The 18,211-nt window shown below is 36.1% G+C and overlaps 2 protein-coding genes across 2 annotated transcripts; one reads left to right on the top strand and one right to left on the bottom strand.

The window, feature by feature from the left end:
• Positions 1-3,438: 3,438 nt before the first annotated feature.
• Positions 3,439-14,902, bottom strand: Pex7 (Peroxin 7). Its single transcript, XM_067790733.1, has 4 exons — positions 14,699-14,902; positions 4,645-4,900; positions 3,949-4,577; positions 3,439-3,879 (listed from the first exon to the last, which is right to left on the bottom strand). Exons 2-4 carry the CDS (start codon positions 4,846-4,848, stop codon positions 3,708-3,710), a joined length of 1,005 nt encoding a protein of 334 aa, XP_067646834.1. The 5' UTR covers positions 4,849-4,900; positions 14,699-14,902; the 3' UTR covers positions 3,439-3,707.
• Arr2 (arrestin 2) lies at positions 9,984-14,673 on the top strand. Its single transcript, XM_067790732.1, has 3 exons — positions 9,984-11,000; positions 13,892-14,086; positions 14,168-14,673. Exons 1-3 carry the CDS (start codon positions 10,145-10,147, stop codon positions 14,320-14,322), a joined length of 1,206 nt encoding a protein of 401 aa, XP_067646833.1. The 5' UTR covers positions 9,984-10,144; the 3' UTR covers positions 14,323-14,673.
• Positions 14,903-18,211: the final 3,309 nt, after the last annotated feature.

The raw sequence follows: 18,211 nt of genomic DNA, 5'->3' as shown, positions 1-18,211 counted from the left end.
CAATTCTTTTCCAGGAATGGGGCTCGAAATCAGCTGTCTGTTCATTCAATTGTAAACAAAAGTTCATTCGTTGTAAGCAAAAGTTCATTCGTTTCCAAGAATAGGGTCTGAAGTCAAATTATTCATCTTTTTTTTTCCTTTTTTGATTGCTGCAATAGATATAGATTCAAAATAACTCCACTTAGTTAAAGCCACAAGTGAAACTCTCTTATCAGAAAGAACTAGCTTCTACCTTTGAGCTGTATAAAATCATTTCTTGATTGTTTTTTGTTCGAATTCTTTCAATTAGTTGAGCTAATTTGAGTGCTTAAAGACAAATTCGATACGTTTATTTGTAATTATGTCAAAATTGTGTTCTGAAGTTAATCATTAATTTATATTACTGACTTCCATGGCAAAAATTGATTTTGAGCTTTCGGCCATGATCGCCCCCCCTCATCTGGAGACCTGTATCCGCCCCTGGCAAGTGTCCATATCCGGTTACCGATCCTTGTAGTAGATTTATAGTTCGAATACGAGAATGTGTAACTCCGTCGTAATTGTTTGAAGTGGTTAAGCAATGCCTCTGTAATGCATATGGATACGAGAGCTTTTGCTTTTTTGTCGTCCCTCTCGCAAATAACCGAGTGACCGCATATTGATACAACTTTTTCACAAATGCCTACGATTTTGAAAGGTGTTGGGAATGCATTTTTTTGTTTCTATAAAGGTTTGCGAAGAAGTTTTTGTATTTTTTAAAAGCCTTTAACCGAAAATGTATCTTTTTAGCAACCAATGAAGCTTAACGTAGCTCTTGAGTGTAAAACCTTACTGGACTAATTTTATATCATTTCGAGATAATCATGTCAGCAATATTTCGAGATTATTTTCATTGCTAGGTGGAAATTCACCCTATTTCGAATGCCGTTTCGGAAATGTCGTATCCCAGAAAACTTTTGAATGGCGTCCTATTCCAAATATATTTTCAAAAATGTCCTTTCTGAGCTTAAGTTCAATACATTACATCATAACCTTGGGCGTTTATGAAAAAAATTCTCAGATACTGCGCTCTTCTGAGATAGGATGTTTTATGAAACTCCGATATGGGAGTGTTTTCAAATAATCTTTCCACTTCAGGACCTTGGATTTTTTTTCGCGAAATCATCCCAAAATGGTTCCAAGTGATTCTCAAGGCGTTCGCAGTTATATAGAGATAGTGCGGAAGTTAACCCGAATTGACAATTGTTATGATTAGTCCCGATTTGTCCTTAAAAGCAACTCCTAAATAATCCCGAAAAAAGACCCGATATGATTCGAAAATTAACCGAAATATTCCCGAAAACAATCAGACAGTGATGCCTGAGGCCAAATAAATAATCTAAAGACTAGCCCAAAACGCTCCAAACAGGGCTTTCAAATCATCAAAATACAAAGTATTTAATTTATTTTTAGACAAGTTTTATAAATATGTATATATAAATTTAATCGATAAATAAAATAAATTATTCAAAAACGTTTTTATTAATTAAGATTCACAAAAGGGTAGACTTGATTTTTGTTTTAAACACATTTAATATTTTTGCAGTCATATTATTTTTTTTACATTAAATTCTATATTTTTTAAATTTCCAAGGTACCTATTGTAAATTTCTTTTATCACAATCAAGACACTTTGTTGGTAAAAAATTTGAATAGCTCAGCTATTTGTTTTCCGTGGTGACCCATTTCTTTCTTTTTTTGTAGGTGTTCTGCATCTCTTTTAAATTTCTTAACTAATCTATAACTGTTAAATATATTACTTAAAATTTTATCTAACAACTAAGTCACAGCGCATTTACAAAGCGTAATTAATTTCTTAATATTATAGGGATGTTCAGGATCTTATGCAATCTCAATATATTTTAAAATATTGTTACAGTGTTCCTGGCCTTGCATATCAAATCTTTTTTATGGACACGCCATTCAAACCAAGAGTTGCTATTTTTTCGACGTTTTTCTTACACTTTTATCTAGAATAGTTACAGTAACAACTTGTGATCCAGTAGTAATTTTCGCTCCCGATCGTACATGAATACTATGCAAATTGTTGCTGAATATTCTGGAAATTGGGTACGCGAACAAATCTCATAATTCAAATCAAGGGATTAAGGGCCAAATTATGCGTAACGCAGCGAGTTACTTTTTCTCGTGTGAACTACAATCCATAAAACATAATTGTTTCAGTGATTTGCACCAGATGGCGCAACACTTAATAAATATAGTTGGTAAAAAGGAATAGAAGTAGCAAATTTGCCAGTCAAACAAACCACCGCTGTATAGCTAAATGGTTAGCGCAGCATGCCTAAAGCGTACTGATGATGAAGGCTTAGCACCCTTCGAAATGGATCTATCTGCGCAGCTATGGCAGGTTGTCTGAAACATTTTCTACTTACTATTCCAAAAACAAAATACAATTTTTAAAATTTAGAAAAACTTATAACAATGGTATTAGTATTTTTATAAATCATTTGATTTTATATAGTGGCGAATTTAAATCGTCTTCGCCGCTATAAAAGGTGTTATTTCATGTTTTTGATCTGTAAGAGACCAAAAGAAAAGTTGGTAGCCCCATATAACTTTTATATATTTGAAACTTTGTAGTTCGTGAGATTCATTATCGTGACTCTGGCCTTAAAGAGATCATTTGAAAAATGTAGGAAATCGTAGAACGTAAAATTGTGTTGTAGTAGGGCAGTGGGATTGTTGGTTGTTACTAAAAAGTGCAGCAAAGTGTCTACAATTGACAATTGTGAGTGGGATTACTTCTGGGTTGTAGTACATTTGTCTATTCGCACTCCACTTCTGTGATATTCATAAATTTACTCGTATGAATTTGGTGTACATTTAGCTGTCCGTTCAAAAAAAAAAAATTTTACGTTGCCAGGCAGAATATAATAAATGTATGATTTAAAAATAAGCTCTGCAAAATTTCAACAGAATTGGATAACTCTTAGAACTGCCACATTGCATTTGAAAATGTTTACAACCATATGCATTCGGGGTGCAGCAGTTTATATAAAATAATTCGTAAATGTTAATTTGCTTATAATTTTTTAAGTGTAAAAACTCAGAGAATTAGATTTATGTAGGCAAAAATCAGTAAAAGTGTATTGGGTCTGAGACTTCGCGAAATTATCGACTTTCTAAAACAAGAAACGGGAAATTGAGCAGAATTTCAATTCGTATAGTCGTATGTTGCAAAATGCTTCAATTTGTAGCAAGTAGTTTCCCTAAATTTTGATGTATTAATTAATTAAAGCGAATTTTGTAAAATGATATAGATTACTTTATGCACATCGATATTGTACAAAACATCAATCGAAAACATAAGTATTCATATAAAATTTGTATAGAAAAAAATTTATGTTTAAAAAAAAAAAAAATTCGAATACATGTGCTGTACAGTATCGATATATCAAATGAAGCAATATATGTAACTTCACTAAATTCTCTATAATTGCAACGTGCCAATTCTAAGTGTTATCCAATTCTAGTGAAATTTCGCACGTCTTATTTCTAGACCATTAGTTATTGTAATCCGCCCAGGAAACTTAATGTGTACGTACACGTTAGTAACAATGAAAGCCAATAATCACAATTGGATATGCACAAGATTACGAACCCCTTAATCGTTCCCTCGATTTCATTTCCTGGCCTTAAAAACTAACAATTGTAAGGCTGATGGACCACTAATATAACAGATCCTTTAAAGTCTTTGGTGTATATACATTTACGATAGCATCCCAACCGCAATCTGCAAGTTCATGTTGTCTTCCAGCATTCCAGCTTAGGCCACATACGAATTCTGTGTGGTTTACATTGACCTCTGCAGCGTCCAAGGTCTGATTGAAATCCCAAATCCTATAAAGAAATTTAAATCAAAAAATGCTTCAATATTTTCCAATCAAATAAAAAACACTGCCTATGTACCTTGTGGTGAAATCGTAATTAGCCGTTGCCACCACCGTTGCCGTCGTTGGTGAACAAGCTATTCGTCTCACAGCAAATTCCCCGGAATAAAGCTGAAAGATGTGATGTCGCATATTTCTTAAATCCCACGCTCGTACCAATCCATCGGAACCACCAGTTAACAGAATATTCCTATCAAATTGGCTCCAGTCACAGGCTAACACCTCACTGTTGTGCGCTGCCTCGATGCTCATCAAGGGTTTACCTGAAAATTCAAAAGAAGAATTCCATAAATTTAAGCAACCATCTGTACTTACGCTGGCGAAGAGGTTCGCAATGAGTGGCGAGAACTTGGCACAATAGATGAGGTCAGTGTGTCCGGTATAAGTAGCCACGGAATTCTGGCGATGACAGTCCCACAATTTGATGGTTCCATCCCAACTGGCCGATAACAACTGATGATAGTTCCATTGTTCGCCCCAGTTGATGCTGTAAACCTCATTTTTGTGTTCCTGTAGGCAAATCAAAGGCTGATTGAGCGTTGTTCGACTGGTTTCTGAATCGATTGCATCGTCTAAACCGCCCCAGATTTGCAAAGATCCATCGCCAGAAGCTGTTGCCGCTATATTATCCGCGTAAGGGCACCAAGCCTACCAGAAAAGAGAGAATGTTTAAATAAGCTTAATTTAAACTATTTAATTGTTTACTCTAACATACCACATCGAAAAGGCCATCAGACCACTCCACGTGCCCAAGTTCCCTCAAGCCTTTGTCATCTGATGAAGGTAGCTCCAACAGAAATAATGTTCCACCACCAGCCAGACCATAAAGTTGACTTGTTGCCAGTAATAAATGGTTTGGCTGAAATGGTGAAAAACACACGCTGTAGCCATGTCGATCGGGAGTGGAGAATGATTGCATTATATAAGAATTCCGTTTGTCGTAATGTGTTGATAACGAACGGGTTTGAGGTCTAAAAAGATAAAGTGAGTCTTTTTAAATATAAGGTTGTACACAAAAAATCAGGATTGAGGACCGTCGTGACCAATACTGAGACATCTTAATTTTAACTGTGGTGTATTTTAAAGACCGAGGGTCAAGGTAAAAAAATTACTTGCTTTCAGGTGCTGACACGCTCTCTGATCGATAATAGCCAATAGCGAAATGCTTTCCGAGAAAGATCTGTCATGACCGATAAATCCTTAATCTGAATATGTTCGAAGTTTTTAATTTCATCAATCATATTTCGAAGCTTCGAATGAGGAGAAAAGTCTTCTCTTTCTTCCCCGCCTTCATCTGACCAACAAACAAAATAGCAAAATTATTTTTGAGATCGTTCACACTTGCAAGCGCAATGTATTTGGAATTGTGCACGGTCAGTTGATAAGGGAATCAAAGATTTTAAACGCAAAATAGTCAAAAAGGGAAAATAATAAAAATGTAGCCTATCGGTATTTGAACCTGCAACACCTGCGCACTCAAGCACTTGCATAAAAGGTGCGCCATACTAAAATCTCGCTGTTCGTTGGTTTATTTGCCACTTAATATATTATTATATATGTACGTTTTTGCAACGGCGAAATCACACTTTCATCCCTCAATTTGCCCAAGCGCTTCTTAATTTTTTTAAAATCTATTAATTACTTTAATTTACTAAATTTTTATTTAAAAACAAAACTATCTAAAATATTGCTACAAATTGTACAAATAATAAAAAGAAATTATAATTAATCCTACCAAATAAATCCTATTAAGACAGCTAACGGGAATCTGAGAAATGTTAGCAATGTGCAATGTTAACACGATTAACATTTGCTGAATTCTTTCAATAAGCGCCTGAAAGTATGCAACAAAACTGGTTGCATGCTGATAATAATTATAGATCTATATATGTACATTAGGCTGTTAAATTTTTTTTATTTTTTCGTCCTCGTTAAAAATCTGATTTCCTACAGCAAAAATCTATGAGATTTAGAAAATTTAAAGATTTAATTGCATATAGAAATTTCTATGTTTTTCCCAAATTAATTTTTCAGCTTCAATCACGTCGTTCCTGAGAAATATAAAATAATTTGTCTATGCAAATTAGAGTTAACAAACATTCGAGCCACTGAAAGATTGCAGTAAATCTCATCGACAGCCTCGAAAACATCGCCATGACTGTCTGAATGCACTAGTATTTGCGTCCCGTAAATCACAGCTTTCATTATAGGAGTGGGAATCAACGTATCTATGATTTCAAAACTGCTTTCTAGAAAAAGTACGGATGCGAATTTAAAGTTATTTGCATGGGAAAAGTGAGAATTTCCAATATAATTGTTACTTCTCTAGTGCTTTCTCGATTGGAATAGTCGGTTTGATGTCAAATTGATGTCACACTTACTGGGAAAAGAAAAAAAACCATTAAAAATTTAAATCTACTTGATTTGTTGTCACTACATTGGACAATTTTGTCGATGTTTTACAGAGACGCTCAACAGCCGTATAAATAAAAAAAGAACCTTTCTTTTTTAATTGGGAGTCAATATAGGGCTTTAAACAAAAACCTGTCTTCTATCACAGGAAGTCATAATACAACTTGTCGAAATACCGATGGGGCTCGTATTTCGTCTTAAAATTACCTTGAGTCCCTGCTTAATCACGTTGACGTACAAAAATCTCTGTGACTGAGAAATGATTGAAATAAATCGCGTCAAGATCACATCAAAAATTACGGAAAGGCTTACCATTACCATGCCATTGGAATGAACCTTAGCCTGCCACTGCGCTTTGCATACTCAACATAGTTAAGAGCCAAATGAAATGGGTATATTTTCAGCCTGGTTTGCTGCAGGTGCTTCAGGTGCATACTGAATGTTTCCCAGAAAATCTGTGCCCAAGAATAGTCCTTGGGTTCCCCCTTCTGCACCGTAAGATCTCCGCAGACAGATCATAGCTGGTCAAATGGTATCCCAAAAAAAATTATAAACGTATTTTCTTTTTTTGTAGACAGAGGACTGTGAGCGTGTGCATCGACATATGTAGTTGCCAGCTCCTCGGTTCATTTGACAGTCCACCCTTTGCTTCTTTCCGTTTAGACGATATTTTTGTCATATTGGGATGGTCTACATCGTCTTAACTTTACCTCTGTTGGTTACGCTAGTTTATACCATGATCATGGAATCAATGAAACTTTCGTCATCGACCAAAATTTATTTGAAAATAATGGATTGGGAATCGCACTTCGACCGGGCAACATTATTCACATTAAAGCATTAAAGGCAACCAAAATTACTAATCGAAATGATTCAATCGATTTGTTACATATTGACTATAGTTTATCGATTTGTTCTGGTATCCACGTTGCGAGCGAGTTTAGTAGGGCTTCAGCATGAGTTTTCCAAAAAGCCATTGGAAAGTGGAAGCAATATTGGAATGTCCATAAGTGGTAAAAGACGGTAAACAAATTCAATGTGACAAGTGATTAGAAAAATCGACCAAGTCACGTGTATGCATTTCGCTTTGCTAGCCAGAGGTACGGGAGCTGGGAAATGGTTTAACAAAGACACAAGTTTTGCTTAATTATACTCAGTTGAGCAGAGCTCACAGAGTATATTAACTTTGATTGGATAACGGTTGGTTGTACAGGTATAAAGGAATCGAGATAGATATAGACTTCCATATATCAAAATCATCAGTATCGAAAAAAATTCGATTGAGCCATGTCCGTCCGTCCGTCCGCCCGTTAACACGATAACTTGAGTAAATTTTGAGGTATCTTGATGAAATTTGGTATGTAGGTTCCTGGGCACTCATGTCAGATCGCTATTTAAAATGAACGATATCGGACTATAACCACACCCACTTTTTCGATATCGAAAATTTCGAAAAATCGAAAAAGTGCGATAATTCATTACCAAATACGGATAAAGCGATGAAACTTGGTAGGTGAGTTGAACTTATGGTGCAGACTTGAAAACTAGTAAAATTTTGGACAATGGGCGTGGCACCGCCCACTTTTAAAAGAAGGTAATTTAGAAGTTTTGCAAGCTGTATTTTGGCAATCGGTGAAGATATCATGATGTATGCTCAATAAAAATTTGCAAAATCGGAGAACGACCACGCCCACTTTTAAAAAAAAAAATTTTTTTAAGTCAAACTTTAAAAGAAAAGTTAATATATTTACAGTATATAAGTAAATTATGTCAACGTTCAACTCCAGTAATATTATGGTGCAACAAAATACAAAAATAAAAGAAATTTTCAAAATTGGCGTGGCTCGCCCTTTTTCATTTAATTTGTCTAAGATACTTTTAATGCCATATGTCGAAGAAAACATTACCAATCCTTGTGAAATTTGGTAGAGGCTTAGATTCTAGGACGATAACTGTTTTCTGTGAAAAAGGGCGAAATCGGTTGAAGCCACGCCCAGTTTTTATACACAGTCGACCGTCTGTCCTTCCGCTCGGCCGTTAACACGATAACTTGAGCAAAAATCGATATAGCTTTACTAAACTCAGTTCACGTACTTATCTGAACTCACTTTATATTGGTGTAAAAAATGGCCGAAATCCGACTATGACCACGCCCACTTTTTCGATATCGAAAATTACTAAAAATGAAAAAAATGCCATAATAATATACCAAATTCGATAAAAGGGAGGAAACATGGTAATGGATTGGTCTATTGAGGCAAAATATAACTTTAGAAAAAAACCTTTGTAAAATGGGTGTGACACCTGCCATATTAAGTAGAAGAAAATGAAAAAGTTTTGCAGAGCGAGATCAAAAGCCCTTGGAATCTTGGAAGGATAACTGTTCGTGGTATTACATATATAAATAAATTAGCGGTACCCGACAGATGATGTTCTGAGTCACCCTGGTCCACATTTTGGTCGATATCTCGAAAACGCCATATACAACTACCACCACTCCCTTTTAAAACCCTCATTAATACCTTTAATTTGATACATACATATATCGTACAAACACATTATAGAGTCACCCCTGGTCCACCGTTATGGCAATATATCGAAAAGGCGTCCACCTATAGAACTAAGACCCACTCCCTTTTAAAATACTCATTAACACCTTTCATTTGATACCCATATCGTACAAACAAATTCTAGAGTCACCCCTGGTCCACGTTTATGGCGATATCTCGAAAAGGCGTCCACCCATAGAACTAAGGCCCACTCCCTTTTAAAATACTCATTAACACCTTTCGTTTGATACCCATGTCGTACAAACAAATTCTAGAGTCAGCCCTGGTCCACCGTTATGGCGATATTCCTAAATGGCGTCCATCTATAGAACTATGGCCCACTCCCTCTTAAAATACTCTTTAATACCTTCCATTTGATACACATGGCATACAAACACATTCCAGGGTTACCCTAGGTTCATTTTACTTCGAGGTGATTTTCCCTTATTTTGTCTCCACAGCTCTCAACTGAGTATGTAATGTTCGGTTACACCCAAACTTAGCCTTCCTTACTTGTTTTTCATGAAGTTTCAAACGGAGAGGTCTTATTGACCGGCAAGTTAAACCTATGCATTACTTCCTTTCAATTAGGAGTTCCACAGCCACTTGAAAGGTTTAAGAAGGTTAATGTGCATGCAGATTAAATGTAAAAGATATTATGTGCACCCAATATATATAACAACAACTCGATTAGATAAGAAAAGGTAAGGCTTAAACCGTTACATCTAACCTTGTTTGAGGTCGCTATTAATGTCACTCGACAGCAACTCAGTTGCATGAATACACATTGTGAAATGAAAATGAAACTTGGCAAATATATGTGGGCTTAAATTCACTGTTTGTATACACAAGCTACCATCCCCTCCCGTCCGCCACTGTTGCAACGTGCTTCAAAGCCTTACCAAAGCGACCAACGTTTTCTCAGGGCCATCCACTGGAACGCTGCCATAATGGGGGGGCAAAGAGAAATAAGTTGTACATAACAAGAAAATCCATTTAGCTCAAATGCGAAAGAACTCACAAAGCCCTGCTAAAGATTGGGGATGAAATGCAAAGGTATATAAGCAGGTGCATGCCGTCACTTTGCTAGCATTTTCCTACAGACGCGCACTCACATCGGAACCCCAAACCACGAATCATACACAAGTTACAGAGTGTTGGAAAACAAAAAATTGAATTAGTGCATTGAAACTGGTAAAGGATAAAAGCATTTCCACATTAAACCCTTTAGGATATAAAAAATAAGTTATCAAGATGGTTGTATCAGTGAAAGTATTCAAAAAGGCCACACCCAATGGCAAAGTGACCTTCTATTTAGGCCGACGCGATTTTATCGACCATTTAGATTACTGTGACCCTGTCGATGGTGTAGTTGTGGTAGATCCGGATTATTTAAAAAATCGTCGCGTTTATGGACAACTTGTTACCACCTACCGTTATGGCCGTGAAGAGGATGAGGTCATGGGTGTTAAATTCTCAAAGGAACTTATACTTTCCCGCGAACAAATTGTGCCAATGACCAATAGCAACATGGAAATGACACCAATGCAAGAGAAACTCGTACGCAAATTGGGTAGCAATGCACATCCTTTCACCTTCCACTTCCCACCTAACTCACCCAGCTCCGTAACACTACAACAGGAAGGTGACGATATGGGCAAACCACTGGGCATTGAATATACAATTCGTGCTTACGTAGCGGATTCGGAAGATGATCGCCAACATAAACGCAGCATGGTCAGCTTAGTGATCAAGAAACTGCAATATGCACCACCAACACGTGGCCAAAGATTACCCAGCTCGCTGGTGAGCAAAGGTTTCACATTCTCCAATGGTAAAATTAGTTTGGAAGTGACGCTCGATCGTGAAATTTATTATCATGGCGAGAAAGTGGCTGCCACCGTGCAGATTAGCAATAATTCAAAGAAATCTGTGAAAAACATCAAATGTTTTATTGTACAGCACACAGAGATCACAATGGTGAATGCTCAATTTAGCAAACATGTGGCACAGTTGGAAACAAAAGAGGGTTGCCCCATAACACCAGGCGCTAATCTCTCTAAAACATTCTATCTAATACCGCTGGCAGCAAACAACAAGGACCGCCATGGTGAGTAGTCAATAACATTGCGGCAATGGAATGCGCTGATAGGAAAATTATTCAATTTTGTAGTGAAATAGAACACGAATTTCAGCCAAGATCGAAACTTGTCCATACTACATACATATGTGACCTGGAATCATGAAACGACGCTATTGTGCGAAAACAAGTTTTCGAGAAAAACGGGTTTACAGTTTTTGTTTAGCTTGACTCTGTGTAGCGGCCGGCCGTTGTGAACGAATTTTGTAATTAAAATTTAAGTAACTTCCCGATAAGCTACAAGCTTGAAACTTGGAATATAGTTCGGAACCCGATGACAATGCAATAATAAGAAAAAAAATCTCCGATAGGCTGCACATGGATCGAAATATTTAAAAAATCGTATCTGTAGTCCGATTTTGCTTTTAATGCGATTTGTGAAAAAAACTAAGATAGAAAACTGCGATTTGTTCCATTGGAAAGTGCTTTAAATTTCCTATAAGAATCACTCAAAAAGGGAACATACATATATGTATGTATGACTAAAAACAAAATTAATTTAAATTTTAAATAATACCGGTTTTCTTTCAACTTTAAAACATAAAAGTCTATACCAGCAAATGAAGAAAGAAAAGAAAAATCAATTTAAATTAAAAGAAAAATAAAAATCTGCTGGCAGGTTTCTAGTTGACGTATCAAAGTCTACCTACTGAGCTATCAAATCCATATAAAAAAATGTTGTGGAAAAGATTACTTACAGTGGTTTTCACAAATGAAATCAAAGGCATGTGTTTTTAGATAAATGCCAACAGGAAATTTAAACTTTTTGGTGTTGATTTAAAACAATTTTGAAATTTTCGACTTCTTGTGACATTAGGCTTAAGGATTTTAGTCAAGGAATTTTTGCTTTTCCTTATATTTCCCTTTAATCTGCTTTCGTCTAAAGTGGCTCATGTTGAAGTCTGTTTTTTTTCTTCAAACTTGGACATATCTTCTATAAAAAAATAATTAAATAATGGGATTTTTTTTTTAAACTTTGAGAAAATCAATGAATATATAAACTATTTTAGAGAATTATGAAATTTTTCTGGTTTTGAAATTTTCTTAAAAACGTCTTATCTCAGAATTTAATTGAAGAACGCTGTATCCCATAACTTGTTTATAACCCGCCTAACCAATAAGTCCTTATCCATCCATACATCTCCCGACTATTGGTATCATTTTCCCAATCAAACCGCTTCCCCATTTATCTCTCCAGCTCCCTTCCTCACGGTTTTTATTTCCTTCTCGCACCGAAATACTATTAACTTGAAGTATAACCTTCAATGGGGTCCCATTTTTTTAAAACAATTTATAGGGTATGTTTTGCTTGGTATCCATATTGCCGTTCCCAATGAAAACTAGCACCTTTCAGATTCCTAGGGAAAATTAACACATTTTTTTTTATTTGTGTCGAAGACTAGCATACCCTGTTTTGTTAGTATTCAACGCAAACAAGCAAAATGACCGAAATCGCAAACCTCGTCAAACTGCTGGAGTGGCTTTCCGGAATTCGATATCGAACAAAAACGAATATCATATGATCGTTTTCGCTTTCCATAGCACAAAATTTCGACGCGTCGTACGTATCCAACGTTCGATGAAAACTGTTCGATACATAATTAGTTATGGAATCGCATATTCGTAAGTTAAAAATGTATGCTTTTGAGATTAATAAATATTAAATGATTTTTTTCAATGAAACGTAAAAAAACATACAAAATATTCAATGTTTTCTAGACCAAATATGCAACACTCAGAGAACGCACCACTCACACAAGGAATATCTTATCGATCTGATCCTGTGGTAGCGTTCGTAATTCGATAGTCGACACTTGTTGATGCGATACTTCAAGTCGATATTGAACGCTCGATGATGCCATTTTAGTTCCCGTATCTTGGTATGATCTCTTTCGTTTGCAGATTTCAAAGGGTGTTTAGAAAGCTACCAAAATATTTTCTTTTATAAATAGCGTTTGTTTCTTAATCTCTGAAGAAAAAATTTTTCCCTAAATAATCACCAAAGCATAAAATTATAACTTTCAAAAAGGCAATTCGACACCTAATTTGGTATCGAACAGTTATAGGTGAATGATTTTTCGGGACGAATTGTGCCCTGAGTCCATACCTTTACAACAATGACTCACTCATTGAAATCAATGATATTATGGCGGCCGCAGTGTGTGGTGGAAGTGCAACATCAAAAATTTAGAAACAATTTTTTCTATTAGGTTTGCCCCTCCGTAGTTATTGGGGAAACATTTCGAGACTATTTCTGCCATGAAAAGCAGGTCAGTGAAAATGCATCTGTCTTGCAAATGCCTTTCGGAGTCGACGTAAAAGGTGTAGGTCCCATCCCGCCGATTTGAAAGAAAATAAAAGGGATCACGGCGCAAATTGGAAAGGAAGCTCAGCCATAAATCTCTTCGGAGGTTATGGCGCCTGGTATTTTTTTATGAAAGTAAAACTAATTTTGCTGTTTCTACAGCGTGCTGAAACAAATTCACTTCAATTTTTGAAATCTCTACGAAGTAAATATTTAAACTCGTGGCACATTTTCAATTTTTTTTAGTGATACCCTCTAGCAGACGCGGCACATATTGACTTTCCCAAACAACACTTTTCCATCGATTGTCTGCCTCTATATATATACTTTGGGTATTTTAGAACCCTCGTGCTCATTTTATTTTTCCGCTTGATGCAAAAAAAAATAGAGTGTTTTGAAAAACAAATCGTAAATTTGTTGATATAGGCCGTTTTCGAACTAACAACAAGTTGGACGAACTTTCTCTTCATCCTTATATGAGCCATTTGCATCTCTTGGGAGCTGCGCACTAACAAAAAAATTAATATCACACTAAAAGCTCGAAAACACTTTACAGGTATTGCACTTGATGGTCACTTAAAGGACGAGGATGTAAATTTGGCATCCTCGACATTAGTGGGTGATGGTAAAAACACTGGAGATGCTTGCGGTATTGTGATCTCGTATTCCGTACGAATAAAGCTGAACTGCGGTACATTGGGTGGCGAAATGCAGACGGATGTGCCTTTCAAATTATTGCAACCAGCACCTGGTAAAGACATTGCGTTTGTGCGCAAGACTTCCTTGAACTTGTTTTTTTTTTAACAAATCATACTGTTCATTTCACTTTCAGGCTCCGTTGAGAAGAAACGTTCTAATGCCATGAAGAAAATGAAGTCAATCGAGCAGCATCGCAATGTCAAGGGCTATTATCAGGATGATGATGACAATATTGTATTCGAAGATTTTGCAAAAATGCGTATGAATAATGTAAATATGGATGATTAGGATCGGTGAATTGTGTGGAACAATTGTGGGTGATACTTATAAGCTACACTGTAAGAAATGAATAGCTTCGTACGGATTGTACGTACATTTGTGATATTTCAATTGGAAAGAAGAAGAAGAGGCGAAAGTAATGTGTTGCAGCAAGAAAAGTTGTTTCGACGTCGCGCGTCTCATCAGCTGCGGCACTAAACTTAATTAATACTTTATTAAATTAATCTTGTTTTACTTATTTTTGTATTTGTGTATGTATGCGAAAATGTAATCAAAATCAGTTATATACATACACAAATATTGTATTAATTAATCAATAAAAAAACAAATGAAAAATGTTGATATGTGATCGAAGAAGAAGATTTGAGATTTGTTTGTGACTTACTTGTTTTAGCCAAACGCTAGATTTGTATCCAATGTTGTATATAATGCTTATTTCGAGAATATTTGTATTAAGATTAAGGTTATTTTTAAAGTCGTATTTTTAAGCGCTTCGAAATCCAACACGAATGTTTTTAGCAGCCGTTCGGATAGTTGCAAGTTTCAAATGCGACTGCTGCATATGTGGCGAGATGCGCAGCAAAGCAAACCATCTGAATCCTTATTCCATTGCCAAATGTTGTTTAAGGGTTGTTGCATAAGCAAATTTAACTTTACAATGTTTTTGTTTGTGTAAAAGTATCTACGATTATTTGTATGAATGTACACCCATTTCTTGGCATTTTCTTCAAGCCGCCCCGAATCGTCTACATATTCTTGATTGCTTTGTTTTTTGTTTTTTTCTTTTCTTTGTGTATAACAACAACTAACTAGCTTTATTACCCTTATTTGCAATACTCAGCCCTGACATGCGGAACATTTTCGACCAATCAGTGCGCAGCAACCCTTTCGTGCTGATGGATTTTCATTGGTAGGTCTGTCATTGTTTCTTAGAACAAATAAAGCCTTATATGTATGCATATTTCCTAACTGGCCTTCGATTTTAACGGTCATCGTAAGTCTGCCTTTGTTATGTGTATAAACAAACGTATATAAATATATATCCTCGTATTTGTATAATAAGGACGCCTTAATTATTGGCCTTAGAAACTTGTTGAAATTTGCGTTACTAAAACAATGCCAAATTTTCTTTGCTTTTGTTTTATAATGAAAACAGGTTTTGCAAAAATCCGCAGATGCTTTCAAAATTAGCGAAATGCTCACTGCTTCTTAGATGTCAAGACAACCCTTTGAATAGTTTTCCTTTAACTAGGAAATGTGATGGTTGTTGTTTCATCACTATTCGTCAAATTTCCTTAAGCTGATTATATATTTAATAAAATGTGTGTGAATGTGTCTCTATTCCAAAAAAGTGTTATTCATTTTTTATGACCTAATTGGTGACCTCAAAAAAAAATGGTTTTTTGATAAAAACTTGCAAACTATTTCTTTTGTGAGTCTCGATAGCTCATACTTTTAAAGATTGAACGTCTCTGATAAACCGTATCCAAAAACTTTTGGAAATCTCTTTCCGAAGTTGCGAAAAGCTAATCTTAAATAAATATTCGAAATATTCTTGACTTCATCAGCTACTCTGAACGGTTGTTGCACACATCCATTTCAGTTTCAATGGAACGGACGGAGCCATTTTGCCTACCTAAAGAGTAAGTATCTGTCTACTTTGAATTTATCAGTGTACGGAAGCTATTCGTCTGCAATTTTTTATGTGCGCGCAGAGGAATAACAAAGAAAAACTACAAGAAAAAATAAATAAAAAAGAATCCAGAAATTGTTGTGCTGAATTTTCCGGACGAAGAGGAACAGTCAGAAAATGCATGATCAATAAATTAGTTGGAAATACTCAGCAGGGCGAACAGAAAATGAGCACCAATCAGTTCCGTTGATTTGCTGTTTAGATTAAATGGGATTGCCCTTATGATAGCCCTTAGTTATGGAAAATAACCACAAGTCGTTCGATAAATAGAAATACTGAAAAAAAAATCCTCAGTGAGCATTTTGGCAGCACTTGTGGAAATGACGGCATGTAAAGAAATTGGCCGGCTAATAATTTGTTATAGGCTCCGAAAATTTAAAACGCCCTCTTCAGAAAGCTGCTAGCCTGGTAGAATTCCGCACTCATAACTGCCACGGAATGTAGGAGGTGCTCCGTTTTAAAAAGCGTAATTACATGTTGAGCATGCGTTCCTGTTGAATTTTTACCAACCGTGAATTCTCAGCAGACAACTGCTTCGTGCGACTGCACCTCCAAGACGGATAACGGAACATCTTAAACAATATGCCGTGAGCCGACCACAAATAATTCATCTGCGGAAAAAACATGTGCGATTCCACCACCGTATCAACAAAGTGTCGGTGACTTCCTTTAGAAATATTTATGCAACTTGAACTCCGTTATTAGAACGGCAGAAGAAAAACAACACAAACTTCCCAGGTTGGTGCGTAAATTGTAACAGGTTAAACATTAATTTTCCAGAATCACCCTAGGCGTACGTGATTTATGTCCTGCTGGCGGTGTATCCCCATTTGACAAAATCCATATATTCAACTGTAACTTCTATAGCAGCAACTGTTTATCGTCAAACCCTGTTAAAAACTCCAGTTTCCTTGGGCTTTCGTTGGAGAACTTTGATTCTTTGAGTGCACGATCCTATTGAGCGGGGTGAAATATTGTTACAACAACCACGAGACAAAACGAAGTTCCAGCTGTCATCAGGCAAAAAGGCTTAGTAACCACGCCACTATTGGCAGCCATGCTTGGAATTAGTAAAAGACTTTGTTTATTTGGGAATCAGCATTAGCATAAACATGAACGTTACCAATGAAGTCCAGGGAAGAATCACTGTAGCCAATATATGCTTCTTTGGGCTAAGTAGGCAATTGAAAAGTTAAGTAGTATATCTGCAAATCAAAATTATGCTTTACGTGTCACTTATCGTACCCGTCCGCGTCTATACCTTGGTAGTGTTAGAGAGAAAAGTTCATCCAATGATATACGGACCAATGAACATTTAATGATGAGCTGTACGAGCTTGATGCAGATATCCAGTCCAGCGAATTAAAACCCAGCGGATGGACGAGTGTGGCCCCAATGCCGCTGGAAGGATCAGGTGGAAAAATTGCCTTGATGTTACCAATTGGCGCCAGTTAGTCCAAAGAAGAAGCCACTGGCGGGCCTTGTTGGACGGCTACAACCGTTTAAATGCTTCAGCGCCATTTAAGTAAGTAAGTAAATATTGCCTACTAGACTAACTGTAAGACCCAAATAAACTCATATTTTTCAAATGCATTATAAAGCTTGATTGAAAAAGATCATCGATGAGTTGCGAAAATATAAAACAAATAATTTACTTTTCATTTTCTTTTTCTCAACTTTCAAATGCAGCAACATTTCATACCTGGCTGAATTGTTCCATTGAAAATTGAGAGAAATAATGAAAATCAAAGAAATTTAAATGAACGCAAACCGAGCGCTGCCACGGTTAAGTGGTTCGCAAGAGTATTTAAGAAAACTTCCGCTTCAAAGGGTTTGATTATGTGACACAGTGGTTATAAATATAACTGTTAACCAAAATTCAGCTGCAGTGTAAAAGTCCCAAGCGCCATCATTAATGGTCGCAACTATTTAAATCGGTTCGAATATTTTTCTGTGTTTGTACTCCAACCTTAATTTGTGGCATTGGTGCTTATCATCATTAAATTATTAAATCAGAGCTAACTTCCTAAAATGTTTCTCATTTGGTTCGTCGCTATTCAAATGCTGATCACATTTATGCCATCTTCGAATGTGCTTTGTAATGTTCACGCGACAGACCACATAAATCCGAATAATAAAGTCGTAACTCGTAACGCAACAACATTACTACAACAATTGCCGTCAAGCATATACAGCGATAATTTG

The sequence above is a fragment of the Eurosta solidaginis genome, chromosome 5, assembly GCF_040869045.1.
Source record: "Eurosta solidaginis isolate ZX-2024a chromosome 5, ASM4086904v1, whole genome shotgun sequence".
Classification (NCBI taxonomy): Eukaryota; Metazoa; Arthropoda; class Insecta; order Diptera; family Tephritidae; genus Eurosta; species Eurosta solidaginis.
This window is presented reverse-complemented; position numbering and strand designations above follow the sequence as displayed.

Bases quoted from the DNA above. Each gene is read 5' to 3' on its own strand.
- Pex7 (XM_067790733.1), bottom strand. From the start codon at position 4,848: ATGCAATCATTCTCCACTCCCGATCGACATGGCTACAGCGTGTGTTTT. The intron at 4,578-4,644 runs GTATGTTAGAGT...CTTTTCTGGTAG, and splicing joins CTGATGGCCTTTTCGATGTG to GCTTGGTGCCCTTACGCGGA. The intron at 3,880-3,948 runs GTACATAGGCAG...ATTTCTTTATAG, and splicing joins AATTACGATTTCACCACAAG to GATTTGGGATTTCAATCAGA.
- Arr2 (XM_067790732.1), top strand. From the start codon at position 10,145: ATGGTTGTATCAGTGAAAGTATTCAAAAAGGCCACACCCAATGGCAAA. The intron at 11,001-13,891 runs GTGAGTAGTCAA...AACACTTTACAG, and splicing joins AAACAACAAGGACCGCCATG to GTATTGCACTTGATGGTCAC. The intron at 14,087-14,167 runs GTAAAGACATTG...TTTCACTTTCAG, and splicing joins ATTATTGCAACCAGCACCTG to GCTCCGTTGAGAAGAAACGT.